Source organism: Terrapene carolina, unplaced genomic scaffold (assembly GCF_002925995.2).
Source record: "Terrapene carolina triunguis isolate 2854851 unplaced genomic scaffold, T_m_triunguis-2.0 Scaffold130, whole genome shotgun sequence".
NCBI lineage: Eukaryota > Metazoa > Chordata > Testudines > Emydidae > Terrapene > Terrapene triunguis.
This window is the reverse complement of record NW_020664481.1, coordinates 20,726,635-20,741,780: the sequence shown is the minus strand read 5'-3', so window position 1 is coordinate 20,741,780 and position 15,146 is coordinate 20,726,635. Positions and strand designations below refer to the sequence as shown.

The following is a 15,146-nucleotide window of genomic DNA, read 5'->3' as shown; positions in this document are numbered from 1 at the left end:
TTACTACATTATGCGTAATGTGATTATTCCCTCCCGACGCCATTGGGAACCTCCAGGGTGGGACACTGAGCACCTCCAGAAGTCTGGGGGCAGCAGATCTTTCTCCTTGGGGTATGGAGTTGCCAGATCTGCACTGCTCCTGGAAAAGGGGCATGGTTTGAAGCAGGAACAGATTTCACTGCACTGGCTGCTTTTACAAACGGGCTCTTTGCGCAAGATCGCTCATTCACCACTTCTGTACAGACTATCCTCCTAAATGGCAGTAACATTCCCTGAAGTACTTAGGGGCAGTGAGGACTGTTACTGAGTAATTCTAGAGAAAGTACTGCAAGAGGTTTTATACCTAGCGTTTAGTCATACACAGGCCAGAGCTCACAATTCCTGTATGGGAGGCTCTGCATGTGTGCTAATTTGCCTATGCAAATAAGCAATAATTACAGTTCCCATGCAGAATTATGGCACTGCACCCAGTTACAAAAAGTCTGTTCTCCCTTAAGCAGACATGAGTCGTTACATTGCTCCAAATAGCCACACCCCCTAGGAAGCCTGAGAAAGGGGCACCCTCAGGTGTATAGTTCAGCAGATTTGTGCACGGTGCCCAACCTGGCAGCAGCCGTCACTAAACTCACCCAAACTTTGGAGTTCACTGTGAATCATTAAACCTGCTATAAAGCTTGCTCCAGGTAGAGATTTGGCTTGTGTAGCAACACCTCCAACTATGTGAAGATTATGGCCTGTGTCACTGCTGGTGTTTAAAAGAGACCAAGTCTCTTGGGTACGTTATGTATCAATGAGCCCCACTGCGCTGAAAATCGCCTGCGGTGCAGTCAGATGGATAACCGGTTGACTCCAGTATCTAGCTGGCTATGTGCAAGAACAGACTGTCACCAGAGTGGGTGGGAGAGGAAGCGGACGTTAAAGCACTGACCAGCTGGAGGATTTAGACACAGGTCAACATGTTCTAAGTTTTGGTTCCCACACCAACAGCCAGATGATTCTTCCTGTAAGTGTTTCCATTCAGCAAGTGCCTCGGGGAACCAACACTTGCAGCTGACTGTCAGTGGTTAACCAGCATACCCCCTCACCCTCCACTTTAAGACCAACACTCTCAGGGAAGAGCAGGGGAAGGATTGTTAGAGGCACAGAGGGGAGTTAAGCACCCAGTTCATCGGCTGTAATGGGCTTAGAGCACCTCACTGCCCTTTGTAAGTCTCCCCTAATATCCTGTTTCCTAGTTGACAGCTCCAGCACCTGTCACCACCTTTGTTTCCATAGAGTGGCTAAGCTTTGTAAATCCAGCACAGCGCTTGTGCATGGGGGCTCGGGTGTTGTGGGATATGCCAGGAAAGTCTGCTCCGTGTCAGCAGCTATAGGCACAAGAGAACATAAGCAACTGAGAGACTCAAGTGGTTGAACCATTTGAGCTTTAGAGCATTAAACCAGCTTCCCTCCTCCAAACAAGCAGCCTGTTCTTCCAGAGAAGTCTGTTTAAAGAAGCAGACAGACGCTCTCTCTTTGCAAGTGGCAGGTTTATTTAGAAATTGTGCTCTCTGGACATCACTCATTTCTTCATAGCTTTAGCTATAGCAACCAGAACGAAGAGGCCGGCTATGATCAGCGTTACCAGGGCACCAGGAATCCACAGCTGTGGCCCTAAAAAAGAAAGCAGTTACATTACTGGTTCTTCCTTGTGTTCCTTAGTAGAGAGCCTGCCACTGCAGTAGGCCTGGGAAGGTGGGGTCACTTCTCGTGACATGCAAGACCCACCATGGCCGCTGCTCTCTGCACCAGTGAGTAGGACATACTGCATTGCAGCAAAGACACTCAGCCCATAAGACCTGTGTACTTCAGGGCTGTCTCTGAATTGGGGCTGATTTTTAGCAATTTGAGTTTTAGGTAGATGGCTCCCAAAATTGGGAGTTTTCAAGGCATTTTGTATATATATATATATATATATATAATCATACACACACACACACACACACACACACACACACACACACACACACGCACACTTATTACACTCCTAGTCATCTCTTTGTAATGTTCGCCAGTGCACATTAATGTAGGATGGCTTCAAATGTTACAGCACCCTCAGGAACCTTGGGGTGCATCAGCAGGGTCTACACAGACCAATTCACGCACAAACAGTGTGCTTTAGAAGTCACATCCCTGTAGTCTGCATTACTGCTCCGTGTAGACAAGCTCTTTAGGTACAAATCACCATTTCCAGCATTTCATTGGATAAACCGAGATTGTTTTTTGGATCTGGATGTTTTATCAGCATTGGTCAGTTAACACCGAAAATCTGAAGCCCTGATCTTAATCAGTCCCTCGCTCCTAACATTTAGGGTCAGATTCTGTGGAGAGCCCAGCATCCACCAATTTTCAAAAGCACTCAGCATGCGGAGCACCAAGCTCTTGAAAAACCTAGCCCTTAATCACTCCCTCTCTGTATTTGACAGGCTTCCTGCCATCAGCGCCCCTCCTCCAAGCCATTCCCTGGTCTTCCAAGTGACTCTGTGCCGTGGCAGACGTCTGGCCTAGGAGGAGGCAGATTCGGTGGGGCAGACTAGGCTCTCTATACACATTCTACATCTTGAGACTTCTAGTCCTGCAGAACACAACATAGGAGCATTGAGATGTGACAGGCTGAAAGACCCCGAACTGCCACATTGCAGGGGAGAGATCTTAGTAGCCTCCTTTAATGGCTATATGTAACAGGGGGCAAGTGTGATTGGACTGTTCCTACTCAACTGGCTTTGTACAGTTATCCAGGACGGGACATACGTACCCCAAAGGTCCTGCAGTTTTGTCCCCGATTCAGCATTCCGTGCTCCAGAAAGGGGAGAGGCGAGGAGATGGATGGGTCCATAAGAGACAATCTTCTTGTAGTCCTCCTCAAGTGCCCTCTTGCTCTTCGACTTCCTGGGACATTGCTGTGAGCGGAACAGAGGGAAGAAAGCTAGGGCATGGGGCAGGATGGGACTCTTGCTTTTTCTTCTCCTGTGCCGTGTAGGAAGAGCCCTTCCTCTGAATATCTGGCAGTGAAAAGCCTCCACTTGCATGGTCCCAGGAACCTTCTACAAGCTACGGGAGATATTTTCAGTTCATTTATCCAGCAGCCAGGCAGACCAACGAACTGGATGGACCCAGCGATCATTAAAGGGGAGGTTAAAGTAAAAGCCCTCCATAATGTAATCCTGGAGCTCTGAGGGAAAGGAGAGGAGGCCCTCCATCACTGGGCAGCTGCCCCTTAAGAGGAAGCAACGTCGTGCTCGGTTCTTTCTGGAAGCAAGGAGAGCCAGAGAGCTGCTGAAAGAACTGGGGCAAATCTGAGGCCCAGCGCAGACTGTCAGCTCTTTGGGGGCAGGGCCAGTCTCTTTGGTCTGCGTTTGTACCCTGCCTAACACGGTGGGGCCTCACATTGTCATGCTGCAGAAGTGACTCTCTCATTTACAGGCCCCACAAGGGAGGCAAGTCTTAGAGAGCGGGTCCAATGGGTCCTTATTGTTCAGTGACAGTTTCACAGGGAGAGGCCTGTAGCCAGCCCTTAGCTGAACCCAGTGTAGGGTCAGAGCAGAGCCCTCGGCCGCAGCTAAGGCAGCTCAGAGGAGAAGAATCCAACAAGTCCCGCTCGCAGTGCGGGGGGCAGCGGGGACCTCACCTTTGCACAGGGCTCGGGGCCATCGGGGAGGCACAGGCGGACTCGGCAGTGCAGGAACACCTCCGAGTAGTTGATGAATTGGAACATCTGGAAGCTGAACTTTGCCAGGGTGCTGTTTCCGATGGCATTGATGTACATCACGGTCTCATCACGGGGACACCTGCGGGGGAGGGAGTCCAAGAGCCAAGTCAGGCTGGGGAGTTTTACACCCCGAGATGCCAGCAGTGCCAGTGCAGTGCATGGTCTTTCAGTGGAGAAGGCTTTGCCCTTGAGATGTCTGGCTTTACACAAGGGGGTCAATGTAGCTGCCAGATGCAGTCTCAGGTAAAGGTCGGGGACTTTTAGAGGGAGGAAGGATGTCAGCATTGACGGGAAATGGCTTTGGACAAAAATGCAGATTTGTTTTCAAATCAAAAATGTTAGCCCTTGTTTCTCCCCTCCCTCCCCACCCCATCCATTTTCCTCCCCTTCCCCACCCCCTGGAAGGACCAGGGAAAAAGAGAAACAGTAAGACTTGCACGTCTCCCCCCTGGAAGAATTTCTTTTTAAATTTGAAACCGAGAACAGTTTCAGGTTTTTCCACAATGCCGAATTCTGACCAGCTGTGATGTCTGGGTTAATTCCGTATCTGAACTCTGCCGGGAAGCTGCTTCCCCTTTACAGAGGATACATGATGAGCAGGAAGCAACTAAGGTGATGTTTCCTTCAGAGCAGCAGTTGCCCGAGTCTGTGTGCATCTCTGTGGGGCAGGGTGCTCCTTGTTCTACCTGGGAGTTTCATTGCCAAATCACTCCCTGCCCATAGTTGGGGGAGGAAAGGAATGGTCTATGCCCAGTCCACCTTACAGCAGCAAGGAAAGATTCTCTTCCTCCCAACAGCCAAGGAAGTGATAACGCCTATATAGATCAGTAGATCTCAAAGCACTTTAAAATAGTATCCTTTCCCTGTCCTGCTTTGTACAGGGGGAAACTGAGGCACCGAGTGGGGTAGTGACTTGCCAAGGTCACCCAGCAGGTCATTGGCAGAGCTGGGAATTGAATCCAGGTCTCCTAAGTCCCAGTCTAGTGCTCTGGCCCCGCTGCCTCGGATGAAAGGCTGGTGTATCAGGATGCTGCATCAGTGCCTGGGGGTTATGCATCATCATGGCATTGTGGGGCTCCCTGCAGTCCTATTAGTGGTTTGCGAGCCCACAGCTCAAATTGCTTTAATTGGGTCACTGTTCCCTGTACCCAACTTCTGTTCATGTCCCCTGCAGGCCTGTGCCCCATAGTTTTAACTAGTGTCTTGCTAGACCATGTGCTGGCATGGGACAATAACATGCACCCCAGTCCTCAGAAACGTAGGGCTGGAAGGGACCTCAAAAGATTATCCAGTCCAGCCCCCTGTACTGAGACCAGACCAAGTAAACCTAGACCACCCCGACAGGTGTTTGTCCAACCTGTTCGTCACTGGAGGTTTTTAGGAGATTCCACAACCTCCCCGGGTAACCCGTTCCACTGCTTCACTCTCCTTATCCATGCAAGAGAACTCAGCAATGGGCTTATTTATATTCCTGATGCTCTCTGGAGAGGTAGCTCCATTCCAGAATCTGGTCAGGTTGTGAATGTGACCAGAAACTCATCCTTTTTTGGGAGTCTTAATTCCCCGCATCCTCCTCTGGGACACTAAGCTACATCTCAGAGTAACACAGACTAGAAGTTCCGGGTTCAGGCTACCTTTTGAAATGTAGTTCTACGAACAGCTGTGCAGAGTTACCAAGAAAGCGACCATCTCTGCCAGACTTTGCAGTGGTGTTTGTACAGCACCTGCCACAACAGAGTCCTGGTCCATGGGGGGAGGGGGAGCTCGATTACTATTATGATCCAAACAACAAGGAAGTTATGGAGATATCCCATCTCCTAGAACTGGAAGGGACCTTGAAAGGTCAGAGTCCAGCCCCCTGCCTTCACTAGCAGGACCAAGTACTGATTTTGCCCCAGATCCCTAAGTGGCCCCCTCAAGGACTGAACTCACAACCCTGGGTTTAGCAGGCCAATGCTCAAACCACTGAGCTATACAACTTGCACAACGCAGCTTTAAACCAAGACAGGTTGCGTTTATTGCATGAACGCCAGAGCACACTAGAGTGGTGGCCAACTGGCCCATGCCACAGTACTGCCAATCAGTGGACCTACCACCCATCGGTGCTGGGATGGGGGAAGAGATTGAGGGAGCGAGCACTTTCTCCCACAGATATGAAAGATGGGACATGCTCAGGGGAGAAGCCGGCTTCTCTCTTGTCGGGCCTTCTCCCCAGAATCATTTTGGGATCTGAGCATCTCAAGAGGAGGAGTGACTGATCTACTGATGAAGTGTGGGAGGAAGAGGTGGGTTTTGCACTAAGCTCCGCATGCCACATGGTTAGTGGTCATTTACATTTCTCTGCCAGGCAATTACAAAGTCTTGACATGGCTCCTGTGGTCGCAGCCAGCCAGTGAAGACTTGACAGCTTGTCACTCCCGTGGAGTGGTCATGGCAACCTGGACTCCTCCCCTCCCGGAGTTACCTAGCATCAGGGCCAGTAAAGCACATGGCTTTTCCCCCTGGCGAGGAGCCTGGGGGGAGCTCGAACCCCGCCGCTCTTACCCCTTCACAATGAGCTGGTGCTGCACGTCATGGCTGGGGTCCGCCGACGGGGTGGCCCAACAGTCCTCGACGCTCAGCAGGAAGTACCGCACCTGGCTCTGCCCTTCCAGTTGCAGCAGGATGTAGAGGAACTCCGACAGGGGGAGGGCCGGGGGCTGCTGCCGGTAGGGCTGCAGGTAAGCCGAGGTCTCGTACAAGGCCATGGTCACGTTGAACTCCCCCTCTTTGACCACGAACTTCACCAGTCTAGGAGGAGATCAGGGAGACCAGGCCCAGAGTTAGAAAAAGGCAGGATGGAGGAGGCCACCAAGCATCTAATTGCCGGCGCTTGTAGACAGATCCCCATGTGCCACCAGCTCCTGCCCACGGAGAAGCCAGTCTGTTGCCCTCCTTACAGCCAGGGGGCCATTGCCAACCTTTAGCAAGTCATGCATAGTTCGCTACCTGCCCTGTGAGAACAGAAAGAGCTGCCTCAGTGGCTCTTCTGCATAAGGCACCCTGGAGAGAGCAGCTCCCATCCAGGCTGCCCCACTGGGGTATCGAACAGCGACATCTGAGAAGAATGCGCCCAAGACGTCTCCCAGGAGGCTCTCTCCCTGACACACACCAAGCAGCGGGGAGTCTGATGGGGTCACCGCCCTGCCCCCAGCTCACTTTCCGAACTGCAAGCTAGTTTATTTGCAGTGGTCGGGCAGATAGAAAGGCAGGAATCGGATGGCACACACCTCTGGGAACGTCTCAATTCCCTGCAACATGTGCTACTGAAAGCACAGGCCCCTTCAGGCAAGCTGTCCAGTGCGGAAGGCTGCTCCCAGCCAGCCCAAGTCAGGCATTTAAGGCCACTTCCGTGCGAAGTGAGGGCAAAGGATCTTGATGTGACACAGCTCTCAAAGCTCACCAGCACCTCCTGGTGGCCTGGCAAATCTTCATCTCATTGACAGGAGCTATTTTTACAGCTGCTTTACATCCTTCAATGGCTTGTAAATACGAGAGACCTATTTTTAGAGGTGCCACACACCCACTGCTCCTATCGGCTTCAGCTGGAATTGTGGGGGGTTCAGCACCACTGGGGATCAGGCCTTAATCAACCAGCTTCACCAGTGAAACTCAGCCACCTGAGAGCTGAAGGGTGGCAGCCAACGAGCATTTAGTCTAGGAGGGAAATGCCTGTCCAGAGGAGAGAGAAAGACCAGCAACTCACGTGTCGATGGCAGTCAGGGAGAAGGGCAGCTGGACCACCCGCTCATAGGAGTAGACGCAGGAGAAATGCACTCGCACAAGGCTGCTTCTGGAGATCACGCCCGTGGCCTCCATGTCGGACTCCATCACGTTGGTGTAAGACACGTGTGACCTGTTTTGCTGACATGGGCCAGAAAGAGTATTGAAGTCCTGTCTTCATGCCAGGAACATGTCTCTCTCTGCACTCAGCCTGGCTTACCCCATCCTGCCCGCAGCAGGGTGGTCAGGGACCCAGTCAGAGCTAGCTGTAGGTCCGATAGCGTAGGCAGCGCAGCAGCTAGAAGGCACTGCCTGTTCCTTGAGGCTTCCACCCAAAGCCCACAGCCATCAGCTTGTGGGCACAAACAGGCCTCTTGTTCTGGGGGTCCAGCTGGAAGCACCCAAGCACCCATTGATTTCAGCTGGAATTTTTGGGTGCTCGTCCGAAGAGGCAAGTCTCAAGTTCAGCCTTTAATTTGTGTGCCTCTCTCGAGATCTGAGCCATGAAATGGCCCAGAACAAGTCATCTGTTCCCCATTAAGGGAGATCTCTGTATTAAGACAGCACGGTATGTAGCAGATTGGTAGTGGTATGTCTGTAGATATGGTTTAGCATGTAGCACCAAAACAGATCTAGATGTTGCCCACAGACCTTCAGCTAATCCACACCCCATTTGTGGCAGGGTACAGAACCCAGGACCTTGGACTCTAGAAAGAGCCTCCTATATCTTGAGATTGAGGAAGATCTCCATTAGCTGGCAAAAGGAAGGCTCTTGTTCTGCAGTCCAGCCACCAGAACGGGACACAGTCCTGCTAGGACACGGAAAGTTGGCAGCGATCACAATATTCGGGGCCTAGCAGGCCTACTTGAATCGCTAATCTAACCGATGACTAGTGGGGAAAGGTCGATGAATAGTCAATGGATTTGTTACATGAAACTGTTTAAGAGAAGATATGAGAAGGAGACCAAATCGGATTTAATTTAAACAGAAATCATCTGCTGATACCATTCAAGGACCACTCAGATTAAAATAATGGGGGCTGCGTCTGGTCTAAAGCAGGAAAGGGACTATCATTCCCAATTCAGAATGGAATAGAATTAACTCTTTCTTCCCCCACCAAGGACTGGTCGACTCAATAAGAGGCTTTAACCCATATTCAGTCTCCAAAAAGGGACTTTGTTTGTGCAAAACAATTTCCATTTTAATGCTCTTTAACTTGTTTTGAGTCTTTCCTTTCGTATATTTCAATCAATAAAAAGTTCTCATCTTTGGCATTTGCACTGCTGTTGTAGCCATGCTGGTCCCAGGACATTAGAGACACTATGCCGGTGCGGTAATACCTTCTATTGGAAGAAATTCTGTTGGGGAGAGAAGCTTTTGACCTACGCAGGTCTGAAGAAAATCTCTGTATGACTTGAAAGCTTGTCACTGTCACCAACAGAATTCGGTCCAATAAAAGTCTCTTTAATAATCCGTGACACAAACTGTCTAGAGTGTTTGCCATGATGCTAAGCAGGCGGAGGACTCTGCCTACCAATTCCCGGACCTTGGTTAATACTATTGACCGTAGGATTGTGACTGGGTTATGTTAACACCTTTAGCCCATTTATTCCATCTTAATACATACAATAGCTGCTGGAAAGACAGTTACTCTCTGTTGGGAAATAGAAACTCAGGACTCCCATACTCTGCTGAAGTAGCCAAGCACTGCCCCCTCACACCCCAACCAACTCAGTGGAGGTCCAGAAAGAATCATTGACTATGTTAGATGGTGTACACTAGCCACCGTACCAGCTCTCTTGAGAAGACTTCCATTTAGAGCCAAGAGTTAGGTACTAATGCTATGAGGCAGAGATAAAACAGGAAGAGCAGAAACACCCAGAACCCCTTCACCACAGTGTCTGGTCTCAGAATGGCTTCCCCCTCCTAATCAGAGACACCCCACGGAGCCCTTACCTGAATCACTGACCCACACAGGGTATGGTTCTCGCCCGTGAGAGTGGCTGCAAAGAAGATTGCTCCATCCTCCTCCTTTTCGGAGACCTTGCAAGCGCTGTTCTTCAAGTGGACCCGCGCCAAGGGGATTTTCAACACTTCGAACACTTCCTTTCTCACCATCATCTTCATGTGATCTTCCTCACACTGCAGCTTGAGCGCCACATCTGGGGAAAAAGCGATCTGCAATAGCCGTAAGGAAGAGGCCTGAAGGAGCCCCATGTCACCTATGGTGACACCCAGCACCGGTATATGGAGAGCATCCTTCACTTCACTGCTGGCCAAGAATGATTTTCAGAGGCCTGCAAAGGATGCTGGGTGGAAGAGTTTGAGAACCCACATGAATCCAGTGGGAGCTTGTCTCTCTCTAGTGGTTAGACACCAAGAGGTTTCCAAGTCTACTGCTCAGCCTCCAAGCTGAGGGACGTGGCCTTTTAATTCCGGACAGCAGAGGGCTCACACTTGGATCCAGAGGTGCTACATTTAATCCCCGTGACTGATGTCTGTGCAGTCAGTACACTACAGCACGATCACCCTGGCAAGCCCGATGAGGCTGAAGTGCTTCTGCTTCGGACCTTCGTCTAAAGCAACTTTTTGGGGTCACTTTCCTCGAGGGACACTTGACTTTGCTATGCCAGAGTCCATTAGTGACCAAGGGAAGCTATGGGATGCTACTAGACAGTGGTTCTTGGGCTTCCTCCTATTGCGAGGCCCCTGGAATGACAGCATCGCAGTCTCCCCACCCCACCCCACCGCAGAAGTGTCCCTTGCCTGAAACATGAGGACAGGTTTAAGATGAAAGGGAAATGAACTCTAATGCAGTGCTACGGGCTGGAGCTGCTTAGTTACAAGAAGGGAGGGGAGGAGGGCCAGTAGTTTCCTTTCCCCAAGTGCAGGGCTTCACATTTCTTAAGGCCAGATCGCCACTGTGATGGTCACCAGCCTCGAGTCTGAGCACAACTGAAGGGACTCCAGAGAGCAATTCCCAACAGAGAGCAGCCAAGCAAAGGGCTAGCAAATCCTCTCCGTTTGCCCAGTATTGTTCACCAAGAAAGCCTTGGACTGGGCCATAGCCAGCAGGAGCCATCCTAACTTGACTGATCGGGGTTTCATCTCTGCAACCAGAGCAGCTCCATGCACCCCTTGCAAGTGCTGGACCGTCTGTGATCCACAGACCAGGGTAGCGTGGGAAGGGTTAGAGACCCACCCTTCCTCCCCATGTCCAGACCCCCCACTGCCCCCCTGAAAAGTCCACCCACCCCACTCATTGTGCAAGCGTACACACAAGTCACATCACAGGCCCACCCCTTTTTGCACCAGAGATCTGCTGACTCCCACGCCATCCCCATGAAGCTGTTCCTAGTTCAGCAAATCCTTTCCTCATGTCAGCTTATAAAGGCACTCACCGGAGTGCAAAAGTCCGCCCCCCATACTTTCCGAGTGGCTTGAGTAGCGCTCACAACTGCTAGAATTGACAAGTGCACCCCAACCGTGCCCAGTCCTACCTTGACAGAGTGTCCCAGTGAAGCCAGCCTTGCAGGTGCAGTTTGGTTTCTCCTCAACTACCCGGCAGACTCCCTGGTGCTTACATGGGTTCGGAAAGCAGAATCTCGGGCTCCTCTTGGGACGGAGGGCAGCCTCTTCCATTTGGCCAAGGGGCTTCTTCGGATCAGCTACAGCAGAGGGATGTGGGTATGTTTAAGTGCATCGCGAATAACTGGCTATAGTGGAGCAAGCTACTCTCCACTCCGTTAGCCTGTCTCTAAGTCTGAGTCAGTGCTCTGCTCAGCCGTGAGGGGAACGAGTTGCGCTTATTTAAAGTCACTGCTTAGATCTCAAGAGAACCTTTACATTAATGGCTGAACTGCCTTGGGACACTACATCTGAAAGACAATGCCTCTTCAGTGCCTACCAAGAGGGAACGTTCAAGAGTCTGCACTTCCCCTTGTTCGAGCGGAGATCATTAGCATCCAAATCTCAGTGTGATGAGTGGCTGCTCTCAACTGGTACAGGAGACGCAGAACCGTCATCTCTGGCTAGGCAGGTAAAAAGCTTCCTGCTGACAAGAAGGTGGAAAGATCCCACTTCTGGCCCCAAAACTTTGGCATCCTTAGCTGGGTTTTGTGTGTGTGTGTGCACGCTCTTGTGCTCTTCCACCCCCCCAGCCACCCAAATTCCTTCTGCTCTTGGGAGAAGTGACTAGTGCTAATCCTACTCTGGAGAAATAGCTTGAGCACATTCTCAGGTACAGGATTTCACCCTTCTTGTCCTCACTATTCAGCCTCATCCCACAGCCCAGTAAATAAAGAGACTCACTATTGTAGCTCTCACCCCCAGGCAGCCAGAGAGCAGAGAGCAGCAGCAGGCATGTGACAGTCACTTCCTGAAAAGCAAACAGACTCTAGCTTATTTTGATGTCTAACATGCTCATCTGTAGCCTCTGGAAACATACAGCCATGTAAAAGTCTTCCTGTAGCAGTAGAATGTGCTGACATGTTTAACCGATCTAGAAGGCAAAGACAATATTGACTTTGAAGTTCACCCACTCAGAATACTCCGCTTTCCACACCAAGCATTGCTTTCCTGGGTTTTTGAAGGAGTCTGTTACCCTGACCATCAGTGCTACTAACTCTAATTTGGGATCTCCTGGTCTCCTTTGTACCCAGAGGTGTTCTCTGTTGTTATTTTGCCTATCACCAAAGGCCTGAAGGGTCTGAGCAGCAAAACCTTCCTCATCAGCCAGCCTACAACATACAGGGCAAAATCTGGTCCTGCATTAAAGCGGCAGAGCCAATAGGGCTACTTCACTGGGCTTGAGGTATCAGGGTCCCCAACTTAGAGGATATGCAGAGAAAAATAAACCCAGACAAGTGACTACAGGCCAGTAGTAACCGCTGAGCACTTGCGGTGAAATCACACAGGAGAGGCACCAGGGCAAACAGAAGAGGAAGGAAAGAGTTGTTCCTCCTTAGGAAGTTCACTTTCCACTTTAGAGAGGAGTTATAATTAAAGTGGTAAATTACAAGCAGAACAGCATCTTCCCTCAGATCCTTTGACACAGCTAAAGAAAGAATGTGGCTTTGAAGGGAACATACATTTACATCACAAATAAACAGATAAAGGACAAGAAGTCAAGGCCGCCTTCCGCTCCCCAGATCTTACACTCCCAGCTGTCTGTTGTAACAGTTTGACAGAGAAGGAGCCATCTCATTGGCGAGCGTGCTAGGAGGCAGTGCAGGCTAGTGGATAGGGCTCCAGTCTGACTCCATTGCCCCCAGTCATTAACAGCAGGGACAATGCAGGTATACGTAGTCCTCATACTGACTCAGCAGCATTTTACACTGTTTTGCCCTCATGTTGTTAATGTCTGCACAAGGCTAAAAATCTAGAGAAGTAGGTTCTACTGTTATCTCTGCCACAGACTTAGGAGGAGACTTTGGACAAGTCACTTGACTTCTGTGCCTCACTTTCCCCATTTGGGAAATGGGGAATCATTACTAGAGCTCTAGGAAATCTATGGATGACATACTGTCTAGAAGTGCTGTTAGTGCATGACTCCTACAGCACTGAGGTAGGCCAACCTCTAGAGAGGCTAAAAGAGCTAGCAGTAAACAGCTGCACTTCTTGGATCGGATTCTCCCACTGCCTTGCACCTCATGTAGCCATTTATACCTCAGCACAGTAGGTATCAAATGCTACAGTTCTGGTGTGATCGCATTTTGCACTCACTTTGCCTAAAGGTTAATGGACTTGACAAGGAGCAGGAGACTGAGGAATCAGGACCCTTTCTCTGAAGGGAGAACATGGCTACGCAAGAAGACATTTCGGAAGCCCTACCAATTGCTTTCAGGAGACAAGAGAAAGACAATGCTGCCCTCTTGTAAGTTACAATCTAGGAAGAGAAATCCACCACTTCAGTAATCACAAACAGAGCCCTGCAGTCCCTGTTTAAAGTTGAGATTTCATAAGCTTTTCTCTACTCACCATTGCCAGACCTGTATACCCTTGCTCACCCACAGCTGTCCACATTTCCCTTTGCCTTGGCCTCGGTGCTCTTTATATCATCTTTCAACAGCTGATTCTCCCCCACCCCTCACACTTCCCCAGTGATTGCTTCAGTGCCAATTTAGCCTCCTGTAATTGCTGCAGTGGTGGAAAGGACTCACTAAACGCCAACCTTCCTATTAGACCGCTCGTCATAAGCACTGACACAACTCACGGCTCTGGTAGCTGACTAATTAAGAGAAGTTTTTGCATTCCTCCCCCCCCACACACACAAATCCTTTTTAATAAGACTAGTTCCCTTCGGATGGGCCTGCTCTTGACACAACAATAAGAATATGAAGACCCCACACAGACACAGTGGGATTGAAAACCATATTTACTAACTGGGCACATCTATGCCAGCTACACACAGCTTTCATTATCGTTCTAGTCCTCATGGTTGTGATGAAAAGCTTGAACACATGACGTGAGCAAACCTTAAAGTTCAGAAAACAGAAAGCAAAGGAAAAAAGCCCAACATGTATTACTATAAAAAATGTGATTTTTATTTTTATTTTTTTTTAGCCAGTCTCATGATTTTTGCACTCAGGGATCCTATGTGTAACTGCCATCATCTTGCGCACTGTTAGGAACTGAACCCTGAGCTCCAATAGCTGAAAGCACGAACCTCTACAGCTGGAGTTAAAGGACCAAGACCCTTGTCCTGGAGTGCTAACACCCTCACCTTTAACTTTAAGCATGTGAGATATCTCACTGACTTCAACAGGACTACTCCTGTGAGTAAAGTTACGGATCTGCATAAGCTTTTGCTAGAGCTGGGGGCCTTACATTTTGCAAGAAAGAATCCAAGTTTTTGCCAAATGAATATTAACAGAAATGTTTTTCATAGATTCCAAGGCCAGAAGGGACCACTGTGACCATCTAGTCTGCCCTCCTGTATAACACAGGCCAGAGAACTTCCCCCAGATAATCCCTAGAGCAGATCTAGAAAAACATCCAATCCTGATTTTAAAATTGTCCGTGATGGACAATCCACCACAAACCTTGGTAAATTGCTCCAGTGGTTAATTACTCTCACTCACTCACTCAGAAAAATGTACACCTTATTTCTAGCCTGAATTTGTCTAGCTACAAATTGCAGGCATTGGATCATGTTAGACCTTTCTCTGCTAGACTGAAAGCCCATTATTAAATATTTGTTCCCCATATAGGTACTTACAGACTGTAAACAACTCACCTCTTAACCTTCTCTTTGTTAAACTAGATTGAGCTCCTTGGCAAGTTTTCTATTCCTTTAATCATTCTCATGACTCATCTCTGACCCCTCTCCAGTAAATGTGATTTAGTCATATTAAAATATCAGTGCAAACAGATGTTAGTTTGGCTGGAAACCCAAATCCAAATACTGCAGGATGTTGCCAGTGCAGGAAGGAATCCTGACAGTAAAACTGACTAAAGGCAAAGGGTGAAATTGACTAGACTAATTTCTCAATCCAAGCAAAATGCAAAAGGTGAACAAATGCATCAATGATCGAAAACAAACATTAGGGCTGAAATTTTCAAAGGCTGGGTTTAGCACAGGCTCAGTCAGTGCAAATTGGCCCAAGCTTTGAAAATTTGCGCCTAGATTTTAAA

General features: G+C 49.4%; 1 protein-coding gene across 3 annotated transcripts; it reads right to left on the bottom strand.

Moving 5' to 3' along the window:
* Positions 1 to 1,534: 1,534 nt before the first annotated feature.
* On the bottom strand, positions 1,535 to 14,782 carry LOC112120272 (uromodulin-like). 3 transcript variants are annotated; one of them, XM_024219308.2, is made up of 9 exons: positions 14,749 to 14,782; positions 11,823 to 11,889; positions 11,012 to 11,179; positions 9,468 to 9,673; positions 7,494 to 7,651; positions 6,293 to 6,538; positions 3,668 to 3,827; positions 2,795 to 2,939; positions 1,535 to 1,653 (listed from the first exon to the last, which is right to left on the bottom strand). In XM_024219308.2, the coding sequence occupies exons 3-9, from the start codon at positions 11,151 to 11,153 to the stop codon at positions 1,562 to 1,564; spliced, it is 1,149 nt and encodes a 382-aa protein (XP_024075076.2). In that variant the 5' UTR covers positions 11,154 to 11,179; positions 11,823 to 11,889; positions 14,749 to 14,782; the 3' UTR covers positions 1,535 to 1,561. The 3 variants fall into 3 exon arrangements, with proteins under 3 accessions (XP_024075076.2, XP_024075075.2, XP_024075077.2); XM_024219307.2 differs by lacking the exon at positions 14,749 to 14,782 and adding an exon at positions 13,491 to 13,512; XM_024219309.2 differs by lacking the exons at positions 11,823 to 11,889; positions 14,749 to 14,782 and having other exon boundaries at positions 9,468 to 9,689; positions 11,012 to 11,085.
* Between the last annotated feature and the right edge of the window lie 364 nt (positions 14,783 to 15,146).